Source organism: Carassius auratus, chromosome 38 (assembly GCF_003368295.1).
Source record: "Carassius auratus strain Wakin chromosome 38, ASM336829v1, whole genome shotgun sequence".
Classification (NCBI taxonomy): domain Eukaryota; kingdom Metazoa; phylum Chordata; class Actinopteri; order Cypriniformes; family Cyprinidae; genus Carassius; species Carassius auratus.
In genome coordinates, this window is record NC_039280.1 from 462,372 (window position 1) to 476,123 (window position 13,752).

Consider the following 13,752-nt stretch of genomic DNA (forward strand, 5'->3'; position numbering starts at 1 on the left):
TAGCTGTATTTATAAACTGCTTACTACTGACTATTAATATTGGGACAAGGCTTTATAAAGCATGAACTGACTATTTACTAATGAGTGCAGTTATTATAAAGTGTTATTAATGCATTTGCTAATCTTAACAAATTAGACATTATTTTACAGTGTTATCAAATCCTTAAATGATTTGTAAGTGTTTTGTAATGATTTTATTGACCTACAAGCATTTGTGAAAGTTCTGCTTGCATTACAGCTTAGTCTTCATCTGTGAGCTGAACAGTTTTACTGTTACATCCATGAGATTATGTAAATTAAGATAAATGTCATGTCACAGGATGGAATAGGTCAGTATCAAATGAGATTGAAATTATTATTTGCAGCACAAGTAAGTATTTTTAGAATTTTGTTTTTAATTCCTGAAACTGTCAGAAAAGGATAAGGCCTAAGAGATTTCTTAAGCTGTAATGAAAACAGCAATGTTAGCAAAAGCAACAAAAAATAACAATTTAAAATACTTTTTTTTTTCTGGTGATTAAAGAGATGATTAAGTTTCTCTCTCTCTCTTTCTCTCTCTCTCTCTCTCTCATTGTGTCTGCCACTCAGCTCATGCCCATCCCCCACTCACAGACACACACACACACACACACTCAGTCAGCACACATACATTCCTCAAACAGAGGGACAGAGTGAGTTGAGATGTCTGACAGTTTTTTAATTTTCTTTTAATCATACAGTGTTGTAAAGTCATGAAACTATGCATATGTCCTCAGAATGATTTGATCTCTGTATGAATTTTTTTTTTAAGTGTTTGGAAGCTGCAATTTAAAAATACAAGACAATTAATGATTCCCTTTTTACTGTCATTTCAAAAAATCACCACGACAAAACCGTTCAAGCTAACCAAAATCCGTTCGCAATTTAAGTTCCTCAATGTTTTTTCAACATGTAGACAAAGTTTGGTGAGTATAGTGAACATTTCCTGTGAGGAGTATGCATTAAATCAGAGCTCAATTTAAATATTCAAATCAAAATAGCCGACTTCCTGTTGGTCGTAGCTGATGACTGTGAATTAGAAAGTTGTCCATCTTGAAAAGAACAATTTATGTACCAAGTTTGGTGTTTGAAGCTAAAACCAACCCCCCCACTTTTGACAAAAGGTGGCGCTATAGAGTGCCTCCTTCACGCCCTTTTAAAAGCTTTTGCCATTGTCTAGCTATCACTAATACTGATATGTCTATTGAGTTTCATGTAAATCTGAGCTTGTTGTCTGCCTCAAACTCACCATAACAGAACATTCAAGTTTGACACGTTGCCATGGCAACACTATATCAGATATCAATATCCCCACAACAGATTTACATCGGCCGTGTTTTGTCATTATTCTGATGAAGTTTTAAGTAAATAGAGTAAAAATAAGATGCTGAATTCAAAGCATTTGGAAAATGACTCACTTCCTGCTGCCAGTTGGTGGCGCTATAATGTTGACTCTTAATAGTCACATATATACGATCGGTATCATACAACGAACAAACCAATGAAGTTTGATCAAATTCAGGAAATGTATGTGGATGTTATTAGACATTTCCTGTTTCTCATTTCTAGCCATAATTTCCAAGCCTCGCCACGGGCAAACCGTTCGAGATATCAAAAATCCCCTCGCAATTTTTCATCCCCAATGTCTTGAGATCATGTTAACAGAGTTTTGTGGCGAATGGGTTGAAAACCTCAGAGGAGTATTTCAAATTCCAGATCATGCTTTTTTTAAACAGCCCTGAATAGCTGACTTCCTGTTGGGCGGAGCCTATGACATAAAGTGTGAAAGTTGTTCGGCTCAATGAGATCTATAAGTGTACTGAGTTTCATATAAATACATGCTAGTGTGTGTGAGCTATGGTTCAAGATTTCTGACTGTGTTCCAGGGGGCGCTGTAGAGCCCCTGTGCCACGCCCGGGTCCCAGCCTCAGCAGCGTCCTGATGGCCGCAGATTCCAATGTGTGTGCCAATTTTCAAGAGTTTTTGAGCATGTTAAGGCCCCCAAAACCCCCCGGAAGGTTTAATAAAAAATAAAAAAAATAATAATAAGAAGAATAATCCTTAGAAGAACAATAGGGCTCTTCGCCCCTTCGGGCTTGAGCCCTAATAATCCTTAGAAGAACAATAGGGCTCTTCGCCCCTTCGGGCTTGAGCCCTAAATATAGCTGCAAGCAGCGATGGCAGGCTCAAGCCACCAAAGCCATAACCCCCCCGTGGCATCAGGTAAACTGTGCCCAGCGGGCACATGCATTCACAATATCCCTCTGGCAGTGAGGTTTTAAAGGATACGGCAGTTAAAGGGTTAATCCGAATCATCTAGACTTTAAAATCACATTCACAGAACAATATATATATATATATATAACTTTAGTAACACTGTACAATAAGATTTAATTTATAAACATTATGTTAACACGAACAATATTTATATAGCATTCATTCATGTCAGTTAATATTCCAAACTTAAACATGAAAAAAATAGTTTTATTGTGATTACATTTTACCAATTCCAAACCATATCAATCTTAATAACTACCATTATTTTTTATTTAATCATTTATGAGTGCTATACAATAGTCCAGGAAAGCTGGAAGAGAAAAACTCCTTATATTCATATGTGTAGAATTATTAGGCTTGTTTTCTTTTACAGATGAAATGCGCTAAAATAGAGTTTTAACTCAAACTGTAAAGTCGAAAATTATGAAATACCCATGAGAAATATCAAACACAAATGCAATACAGAAATGGATAAGTTAAGACTTGACCATTGTACAAAAAATGCTGACTGGGTCATGAGGTCAGAAAAGAAGAAGAAAAAAACAGGTCAAGAAGAACTGACAAAAAGAATTACAAAATAATTAGGAATTAATGTGAAGATTAATTTTTAGTCAATTCTGCAAGACAGACTTTCAGGAAAGGAGGTGGAATAAAAATGAGCTCCTAAATCTTAATCCTGGATTCTGGAAGATATACTCCTCAAACCATCGGACAAGAGGAGGTGGTGCTGGTCCTTCACGAGTCACTCTAATCTGTTCATAAAGCCTATATATAAAGTCTTAATATATAGTATTTCACAATACTTCATGGTATTCTAATTAAATCATTTTTTGGAATCTTAAGTCTCTCAGAGCCTGACACCGAGTAATTCTGGAGACTCCAGGAAAGTGGCAGTTCTGTAAAATGTTGGCGCTGGAGACTAAATGCACCCTGATAGATTCACACCTAATTCACTTAACACACACACACACACATTACCCACAGTGACAGTGGAACTGAGTGACATCAGATGTATGATAGTTTTTTAATTTTCTATCATCCATATAGTGTTGTATAGTCATGAAACTATTGTCATGAGACCAGTCATTCTGAGGAAATATGCCTCAGAATGACTGGTCTTCTATGTGTAAATTTTTTTGAAGTGTTTAGAAGCTGCACTTTAAAAAAATAAAAAGACATTTACTGGTTCCTTTTTTACTATTATTTCAAAAAATCACCACGACAAAACCATTCAAGCTATCCAAAATTCATTCACACCTGTTGTGTAAGATTAATTCTTTAAACAGTGGTAAAAGAGGATGTGGTGCTGAACTTTCAAGAGTCACTCAAAACGTATCTGTCCATAAAGCCTATAAAGAATTATTCTTAATATACAGTTCACAATACTTCAGCATGTTATTCTAATTAAGTGAGGGTCATTTTATCAGTAAAATACATACAATTCATTTTTTTTTTTTTAAGATTTCTATAAATGATTTAAATCATACTCGTTTCTACAATAATTATTTAAAAGTAATCCTATAGCTCCCTCTGGTGACCATTATTGGTACTAAGAATTGCAAGCTTGATTTATAAGTTATGATAGTTTTAATTTTATGCTGGCTCTTGAAAATGATAAAGCTATGAAACTTACTGTGCTTCCTTCAAATGATGACTTCTACTTATATAAAAAATTATGAAGAGTTAGAATGAAAAATTTTAAAGATATAGTAAATTAACTATTGTATTTTTTTATGTTACTTTAATAAATCTCTATGGCAACACCATTTAAGCTATCCTAAACCTATTCACAATTTAACATCTCAGTATATTGGCATCATGTTGAAAAAGCAGTATGGAGTAGTATGAGGAGGAGTATGAATTCATTTACAGGCTGATTTTATCATAAATCCACAATAAAATTTCTGAGTTCTGTATCAATCTGTGTTGTTGTTTGTTTATTTTTATCTTTTATTTTTCATAGGAAGATAACTGACCCTTTACTCTCCTTTTTAATAAATGTGCTTATAAACCAAGGACAAGCTATTTATAGCTGTATTTATAAACTGCTTACTACTGACTATTAATGTTGGGACAAGGCTTTATAAAGCATGAACTGACTATTTACTAATGAGTGCAGTTATTATAAAGTGTTATCAATGCATTTGCTAATGTTAACAAATTAGACATTATTTTACAGTGTTATCAAATCCTTAAATGACTCATAAGCATTTGTGAAAGTTCTGCTTGCATTACAGCTTAGTATTGATCTGTGAGCTGAACAGATTTACTGTTACATCCATGAGATTATGTAAATTCAAATAAATATAATGTCACAGGATGTCATAGGTCAGTATCAAATGAGTTTGAAATTATTATTTGCAGCACAAATAATTTTTTTTTTTTTAGGATTTTTAAAAATCCCTAAAACTGTCAGAAAAGGATAAGGCCTAAGCTATTTCAATGTGAGTGGCTAAATTTATTTTTGTTTTTATAATTGTAATACACAAACTATGAAATTATACAAAATGTATAAAAAGGTAAATAAATAAATACGCACACATTAAAAAAGCAGCCAAGTCGAATGAGTTTCCTTTTTTATATAGATTAAAATTGAAGACAGAAAGACAGCTGTTTTCGTTTATATTCGCCAAGCTATTTTGAAATAATCTTGTCCATTATGTGTTCGTTCGTACGACGAAATGCAGAAACCTGCAGCTCGAGAGAAATGTTATTCTGCCAGTCGCGCTTTCAAATAGTCTTGCACACTTAAACTGGTCACAAACACCTGCATTTAGCTCTTGTTGTGTTACAATGGGTTTATTGTGTGCATTTGTGGTAATATTTTATTTAAAAAAGCTCTTAAACAAGAATAAATTCGTTTGTTTTGAGCTCTTTACTCCAGACGCTCGTGATCACAGCGGTGATTCATCTCTCCTATTTCTCACGTATCTCTGGCCAGAAATAATTTATCCTTGAGCCCTGAACCGGTAATAATCAGATATGTTGGTTTAGCTTGTCAGTGTGAATTAAATCTAACTATTTATGTGTATTATTAACCGATTTAAAAGTGAAAGTAAAAGTCCGGTAATTGCACCTGTAGGGGCGCAATTTCTCTCAGACAATGGAAGTCTGAAGCACATATACTCAAACAGAGGGACAGAGTGAGATGAGATGTCTGACAGTTTTTTTATTTTCTGTTATCCATACAGTGTTGTAAAGTCGTGAAACTATCCATATTTACTCAGAATGACTTTTTTTCTGTATGAAAAAAGGTTTTGAAGTGTTTGGAATTAAAAAATGCAGGACAATTAATAATTCCATTTTTACTGTCATTTAAAAAAATCACCACGACAAAACCGTTCAAGCTATCCAAAATCCATTGGCAATTTAAGTTGTTTAAAATGTTTTGGCATCATGTAGACAAAGTTTGGTGTGTATAGTGTTACTCTCCTCTGAGCAGTATGCATTAATTCACAGCTAAATGTAAAAAAAAATCCACATTCAAATCAAAATAGCTGACTTCCTGTTGATCGTAGCTGATGACTGTGAATTAGAAAGTTGTCCGTCTTGATAAGAACAATTTTTGTACTGAGTTTGGTGTCTGTAGCTAAAACTAACCCCCCCACTTTTGACAAAAGGTGGCGCTATAGAGTGCCTCTTCCACGCCCTTTTAAAAGCTTTTTCCATTGTCTAGCTATCAAGAATACTAATATGTGTTTTGAGTTTCATGTAAATCTGAGGTTGTTATCTGCCTCAAAATCACCATAACAGAATATTCAAGTCTGACACGTTGCCATGGCAACAATATATAAGATATCAATATCCCCACAACAGATTTACATCGGCCATGTTTTGTCATTATTCTGATGAAGTTTGAAGCAAATCGAGTAAAAATAAGATGCTGAATTTAAAGCATTTTGAAAATGACACACTTCCTGCTGCCAGTTGGTGGCGCTATAACGTTGACTCTTAATAGTCACATATATACGATCGGTATCATACATCGAACAAACCGATGAAGTTTGATCAAACTCAGGAAATGTATGTGGATGTTATTAGGCATTTCCTGTTTCTCACTTTTTGCCCTAATTTCAACGCCTCGCCACGGGCAAACCGTTCGAGATATCAAAAATCCCCTCGCAATTTTTCATCCCCAATCTCTTGAGATCATGTTCACCGAGTTTGGTGGCAATCAAGTAAAAAACCTATGACAAGTATATCAAATTCCAGAGCATGCTTTTTTTAAACAGCCATGAATAGCTGACTTCCTGTTGGGCGGAGCCTTTGACATAGAGCGCGAAAGTTGTTCAGCTCAATGAGATCTACAAGTGTACTGAGTTTCATATAAATATATGCAAGTGTGTGTGAGCTATGGTTCAAGATTTCTGACTGTGTTCCAGGGGGCGCTGTAGAGCCCCTGTGCCACGCCCGGGTCCCAGTCTCTGTGGCGTCCTGATGGCCGCAGATTCCAATGTGTGTGCCAATTTTCAAGAGTTTTTGAGCATGTAAAGGCCCCCAAAAACCCCCGGAAGGTTTAATAAAAAATAAAAAAAATAATAATAAGAATAATCCTTAGAAGAACAATAGGGCTCTTCGCCCCTTCGGGCTTGAGCCCTAATAATAAGAAGAAGAATAATCCTTAGGGGAACAATAGGGCTCTTCGCCCCTTCGGGCTTGAGCCCTAATAAAGAGTCTTCAGATGATCTGATCAATTTAGTAAAAATAAAATAATAAGCAATATAAATATTAAGCTAAAATACAACTTTGAAATTGTGGTGGCGTTATATAGGCTTTGAGCAATGCAGAGTTATTTTACATTTATTTATATACGATTGCAGTTTTTATTAAATGTTTTGAAATGGTTTTTATACTTTTATAATTTAAGTTTTAATTTGTTGCAATTAATTTTGCATATTTTATGTCCATGAAAAATATATATGTCGCCTTAACAAATAACTGAATTTAAGTTTATCTAATATATATATATATATATATATATATATATATATATATATATTTTTTTTTTTTTTTTTTTTATGTCCATCTAGTAATTAATGCTTCTTAAACAAAAAAAATATATAAATGTTGCCTTGGAAAATAACTGAACTGAAGCTTTTTATTTAAAATTTCTAGTTTATTTTATTTAAACTTTAGCTCAATGAAGAAAACTGTTGTAAGCAACAATAATAACCCTAGATAGAAGAGACAGAACAGATGCGTTCAGTGCTTGTTCTCCTCAAATGTTTTGCAGCGAGCAGCTCACGGTCTGCTGTCACTGTCTTCAGGGGCTTATGAAGGATGAACGTACTTCCTGTAGGCACACTTGACGTTGTAACCGGCTGCGGAGTTGAGCACGGGGATGCCCAGATCCTGATACACCTGTTTCCAGACAGATCCGCTCTCGATCTGAAACACAGAGAGGAACACGAGTCAAAGCTGACACCGACGGAGAAGAAGAGCGTGTTAAATGAAAGAAAACTCACATTGTCGAATCCTCCGAGCTTCTGCACCAGCCGGTAGAGTTTAAAAAGATTGAGATTCCTGTAGCCCAGCACCGGGCGCTTATTGATCGGAGTTCCTGAGCAGAACAGTAAAGAAACCTCTTAAACATTCATGCATTCGGCAGATGCTTCATATAAAGTGACTTTTGAGATATGCATATCATCAAGCACTCCACTTTCAGTAACTGAAATATAATAAAATAAAAAATACTTTATGAAACTAACAGAAAAAAAAAAAAAAGTTGAAGCACTAAAATGACAAAAAATGACATGAAAATGAAAGTGACAAAAAACAAAGTGACCAAAACAAACTTAGTAAGATATTAATAAATACTACGACAGCATAAAAAATAATACTGAAGTAACATTGCTCACCTCTGTCCTCCATAAATTTGTAAAGCTGCTGCAGGAAGTTGTCCTTCTCTTCTGGGAACGGCTCTACTTCCTCCTGCGTACAGGAAACACAAACACAGAGAGTTGGGTGTCGTTTAAAAAAACCGAGCGACTGACCAAAAGAAGTTAACTAAACTGAAGCTACTTAAGAGGACAGTATCTTTCATTATACACTTCTGTTCAAAAGTTTTTAAAACTAACGAATAGCACAATCTAGACTAAACAAAAACAGCTCAATCCAAATAACGAAGCTGAAACCAATTAAATGAACTGATTTGCTTAAATGAATCAGAGCTCCAGTGATTCATTTGCAAGAGAGAACAAGCAGCTGGTTTCTGCAGAATTGGTAAAGCTGCACATAATAGGACATAACACATGAGCCATGCACTGTTTGGCTGCTACTTGAAGGCAAAAATAGCTTGTGTCTGGCCGTGGTGTGTTTTTCCTCTGTAATCTAGTTTATGTAACTCTGACTGCACACACACACACACACACACGTCAGAGAACGGTGAAACATGTCATCTCACACACAAGCTGTTCATTTCTCACTAATCACACCACTTTAACTGTAAGAGCTGTAAGAGCGCCTCTATATCAGCTCACGCCAACATTAACATTAGATTCCCCTTCAGTCAGATTCAGTGTTTATGGACACTTGTTACACACAACAGAAGAAAAATTCATCTTCGCTTATAATTCAGACTTTTTACCCTCAGAATTGCGAGTTTACATATCGCAAAATTAATACTATTTTCTGCCCAAAAAAATATAATAATACAGTTAAAAGCTTGCAATTCTGACTTTTTTTTCTCAGACTTCATTCTGAGTTCAATTTCATTTTGTTTTTACCACAACAACAGGTCATTTTTACTTTGATCTCAAAATTCTGACCTTTTTCCTCAGTCCTAACTTTTTCCTCGCTATTTTCTTCTCATAATTCATAAGTGTTTTTTGTCTACCACAGAATAAACAAAGCTAATTGCTACTTATTACTTTTTATTTTATACTCTTTTTATGCAATTGCAGGTTTACATCTTGCAATTCTATTTTCTGTCAAAAATATGAGTTTTTTATCTTGAAATTCTGTTGTTTTTTTTGCCACAAATTGTAAAAAAAAAAAGAAAAGAAAAAAAAAAGATTTTTTTTTTTTTTCTTCATGTATAGATAATTTTAAGTTTATGTCTTACAATTAAGTGAAAATACTTTTTCCACAGAATTCACTGGGGTTTTTTTTGTGATACCATGATGATTTTTTTTGCCACAAAATATAAGATAACATTTTTAATCTCAATTCCAAGGTTATATCTCACAAATTATCTCAGGAAATTGCAAATTTACACCTCATAATTACAATTCTAAGTTTCTATCTTGCAATTTTGAGCTTATATCTTATATCTGACAGAAAAGTGAGATCAAAAATCTGAGATAAAATAGTTTTTTATCTGGTGGCTAAAACAAGCTTCCATAGATCTTGAATATTTCAAAGAGCACATGCTTCATGATTACACATGCTGTTGTCACCTCTTCCTCCTCGCTGCTGGCCTCTTCCTCTTGTTCCTCCTCCTCTTCCTCATCTTCCTCCTCACTGCTGGAGCTTTCATCCTTCACCTCTGTCCTCCAGGTGCTGGGCACAGTGCCGTTACGCTGGAAAGCCCGCGCTGCATCTAACGCTGTGACACACACACACACACACACACACACAGAGAACAGGTGTAGAATGAGCTGCCTGTGTCTGGAAATCCCTCTTTGGTCTGTCATCTTTTCCCACTTTCAACTTTCCGGCTGACCACTTCTTCAGAGGCCTTGGTTTAGGAAGTATTTAAACATTCTCTCTTTCCATAGGGATTTCAAAAACAGTGTTTGTTAAAGAGTTTTCAGCCATGAACCAAGCTTAGCATACAGAAGGAGAAAAATACCATTACAAACTTTGACTGAAGCAAAAAAGTATTTAAAAATCAGAAAAAAGAAAAATACAAGACACAAGACTGTACTTCACGGCTTTAAAGGGGAAAAAAAAACTACAATCCCATGAAGCTTTGCAAATGACAATCAAATTTGAGAAGTATAAAAATAATTGATTTAAAGATGCTGATTATGTATATAGGAAACAAACACACACACTTTCTATTTTTTATTTTTATTAGTAAAAAAATAAAATAAAATAGAGAAATAAGTTGCATGGTGCATAAGTCACATTTTATTATTATATCAAGGGAAGAAAATGGAATGTTTACAAACACTTAAAATAAAAAGTATGTTTGGTAATATTTTGAATTAGATTTTATTTTTGTATTTTCCTGTGTTTTCATTAAAATTTTGCTTAAAGTTTCAATAATTTTGGTGTGCACTTTTATTAGTATTTTATGATTTATATTTTTGGAAGTATACGCCCTGAATCCCACTCGTTCTCACCTGGTTTGAGTCCTGCGTCCGCTTTAGGAGCTTTCTCTTCATCCAGCGCTCGAACGTCTTTCCTCAAAACTGTGTAACTGTAAGATCAAACACAACACGCTCATCTTTGAGTCTTTCACCGATCCGAACTCAACACACTGCTGTACAGAAGCCATTACGCTGCACTTGTAACAGCTTACAAAAACATGAATCAACTACTTTTACAATTTATTCCAGACAGCCACCGAATCAGCATCATCACACTGCTTCTTAAATCACACACCAAAACCTGTCTCCTGGGAAAACAGCATGGGATTAAGAACCAGCACCTGATATGAGGCTCTCTTTATACGGAAAAGCAACCAATCAGTAAGTCTCACAAGCTAGCAACCATCCAGAGCACTATAATAAGAAAACTAAACCAGGTCTATCCATCATCCATCACCTAAAAATCATAGCTGAAATATCAAGATTATGACTCAAATCTGAATCAGCTGCTGTTTTGGAGGTTTTTCGTGGATGTATGAGGGATTTAAGAGGCGATTACGAGCTATCACACATGTCTGTGTTTATGAATATTTATAAATCTACAAGGGCCAGTGATGTCATTACTATGCCGAGGCCGACACTAGAGGGAGCAGTGAAGATGTGTTCAGAAACATGTGCAACTCACACGCCTTTCATTTTCTCCTATGCATTACAGTTCAATTCAGTTTTATAGAAAACAATACTGTTATTCAGCAAGGATGCATTCATTACATTGATCTCAAGTGACAGAAAAGACATTATAACGCTACAAAAGAGTTCTACTTTAAATAAATGCTGCCTTTTTGAACTTTCTATTCATCAAATAATGTTGAAAAATAAAATGCATCACGGTTTCCACAGAAATATTGAGCAGCACGACTTCGCTTTCCGCTCTCTGGCACTTTTAAAGGATGCTTTGTGAAATCCCAGCTATAAACAGACACGATGCTGTGAAATAAAAGCACACGTGCTGCTTTCATAGCTTGACTTTTCTGCAGCTTGAGCACTAAAAGTAGAAGCACGGACTGAAATAACTTCATTTGAAAGTTACTCACAATTTTCCATCTTTGAAGGAGCGAACAAAAACGTTGTCTTTCTTCAGTGACACATCTTCATGACAGTCTGGAGAGATGACCTTTAGGAAATGAAGAGAGAAACAGAGCACGTCTGTGAGAAAACTGTATTTGATGTCACTTTAGTCAGAAATCATTTGTATCCATTTGAGAAGTCTATTTTTAACTTCAAAATATTTCATTAATTCTTATATGCAAATGAGTTACATTTCCAGTTGTTTGCACCAGTTAAGTTATAAGGAATAATTAATACTTAAAGGCAGAAGTCTCTTATGCTCACCGAGGCTGCATTTATTTGATTACATTTTTGTATTTACATTTTTTAAAAATATTATTATAATTCAAAAAACATTTTTTTTTATCTAAATATACTTTAAAATGTATTCCTGTGATGCAAAGCTGAATTTTCAGAATTATTACTTCATTTAAAATATATGCAAATAGAAAACAGTTATTTTAAGTTGTAATAATATTTTAAAATATTTAATGCATTTTGACTAAATAAATGCTGCCTTAAATTTTTTTTTTTATAATAATAATCCTTTAGGTGAGTGTATATATATATATATATATATAAGAGTTTATTGATTTTATTAACATTTAATAAAATCAAGGTATTTCTAGCTTGTATATATATATATAAAATAAAACACTTGGTGCACTTTGAGCATCCGTTAATAAGGACAAGATCCACATTCTAACAAAGCCTAAATGACATTAGCATTTTTAAAACCACTTTTACACCCATGTCTTTTCCTTTTATTTCATATCATGGTCATTCATTTGCTTTGTTTTGAGCCGTGAGGAGGAGTCAGAGAGCGACGCAGCAACAACAACAACAACAACAACAACAACAACAACAACAACAACAACAACAGCAACAACCACCCACTGAGCTAGCAGCTACATTTAAAGAGACAGTGTCTGGTTCACTGTGACTCTGTGAATCATCAACTACTGCATGTGAACGAGGGACAGAGTCAGAGAGAGGCTGTTACATGCAGCTTCAGGAAGCATGAGGTTTAAAGGTGAAGCATGTTGTTTTCTGGATGCTATTACAGTGTTAGTGTGTTAGCTTAATGGGCCACTGTAAGTCAGTCTTTAATAGTTTGACGTCCTGAAAAGAGGAATGCCATGATGCTTTTAAAACACTTGTCTGTTTGTGTTTGGATGGGAGAGAGATTTTCAGAGATACCAGATGATTAGATATTTCATTATCATCACTCCCTCTCCTTGGTTTTTTAAAAAAAACGATGACACAAGAACAGATTTAAATATATATATTGAAAAAATTCTTTACATATTTTCACAACATAGTTGGGAATCATCTTTATATAAAGTTTGCTATGCAAAATTTGTAAATAAATTTATGAAAATCCCAGTTTTTGCCTTTTCATGTTTTTTTATTTTTAAATAAAACTTTTTAAAGTTCCGATGTCCTCTACAGAGGAAACAAACAAACACTGAAAATACTACTATTAATATTTTTTGTTTTATACAGTATGAAATAAAATGTAAATATTACATGCAAGTAAAAAACATAGAAAATATAAATTAATTATATATTTATGCACAAAATAAGTATTTGAAAAAGTGAACGATTAAAATACAGCATAATTTGAATTCAGTGTAAAAAGTATATAAAGAAATTGAAATATACTTTTAAAATATACTTTTAATACACATTTATTTTAATATAATTTTACATAATTATTACATTTCTATAATATTACAATTATAATAATTATTAGGGATTATAACTGCGCTCCTGTACTCATGTTCAGACAAAGAAACACTGCCCATACCAGAACAACAGACAGCAGAAGGGAGTTATTAGAGATTAAGGATGTCTACAAGATATATATGCATGCAATTAATATAATGCTTAACATTCAATATTCATAGCGGATGTGCACGAGCTGATATGCAAAGCACACTGAGTGGATCAAATGAGTTACTAGACGTATAATAACGAGTGGTTCCCAGCATTATTACAGCAGAATGTCTTGTAATTACAGTACTGAGACGCTGCATTGGAACAACTATAATGCTATTAAATATTATATGATGTACCACAGAGCACAAAAATT

General features: G+C 34.1%; 1 protein-coding gene across 3 annotated transcripts in view; it reads right to left on the bottom strand.

The window, feature by feature from the left end:
* Positions 1–13,752, bottom strand: part of arid4b (AT-rich interaction domain 4B) — a 67,439-nt gene that overhangs the window by 20,379 nt on the left and 33,308 nt on the right. For all 3 annotated transcript variants that reach the window (XM_026223350.1, XM_026223349.1, XM_026223348.1), the window contains exons 9-14: positions 11,645–11,724; positions 10,584–10,660; positions 9,693–9,841; positions 8,154–8,226; positions 7,761–7,855; positions 7,586–7,683 (exon numbers count right to left, since the gene is read on the bottom strand). In XM_026223350.1, the coding sequence (XP_026079135.1) occupies positions 7,586–7,683; positions 7,761–7,855; positions 8,154–8,226; positions 9,693–9,841; positions 10,584–10,660; positions 11,645–11,724 (572 nt within the window). The remainder of the gene's footprint in view (positions 1–7,585; positions 7,684–7,760; positions 7,856–8,153; positions 8,227–9,692; positions 9,842–10,583; positions 10,661–11,644; positions 11,725–13,752) is intronic.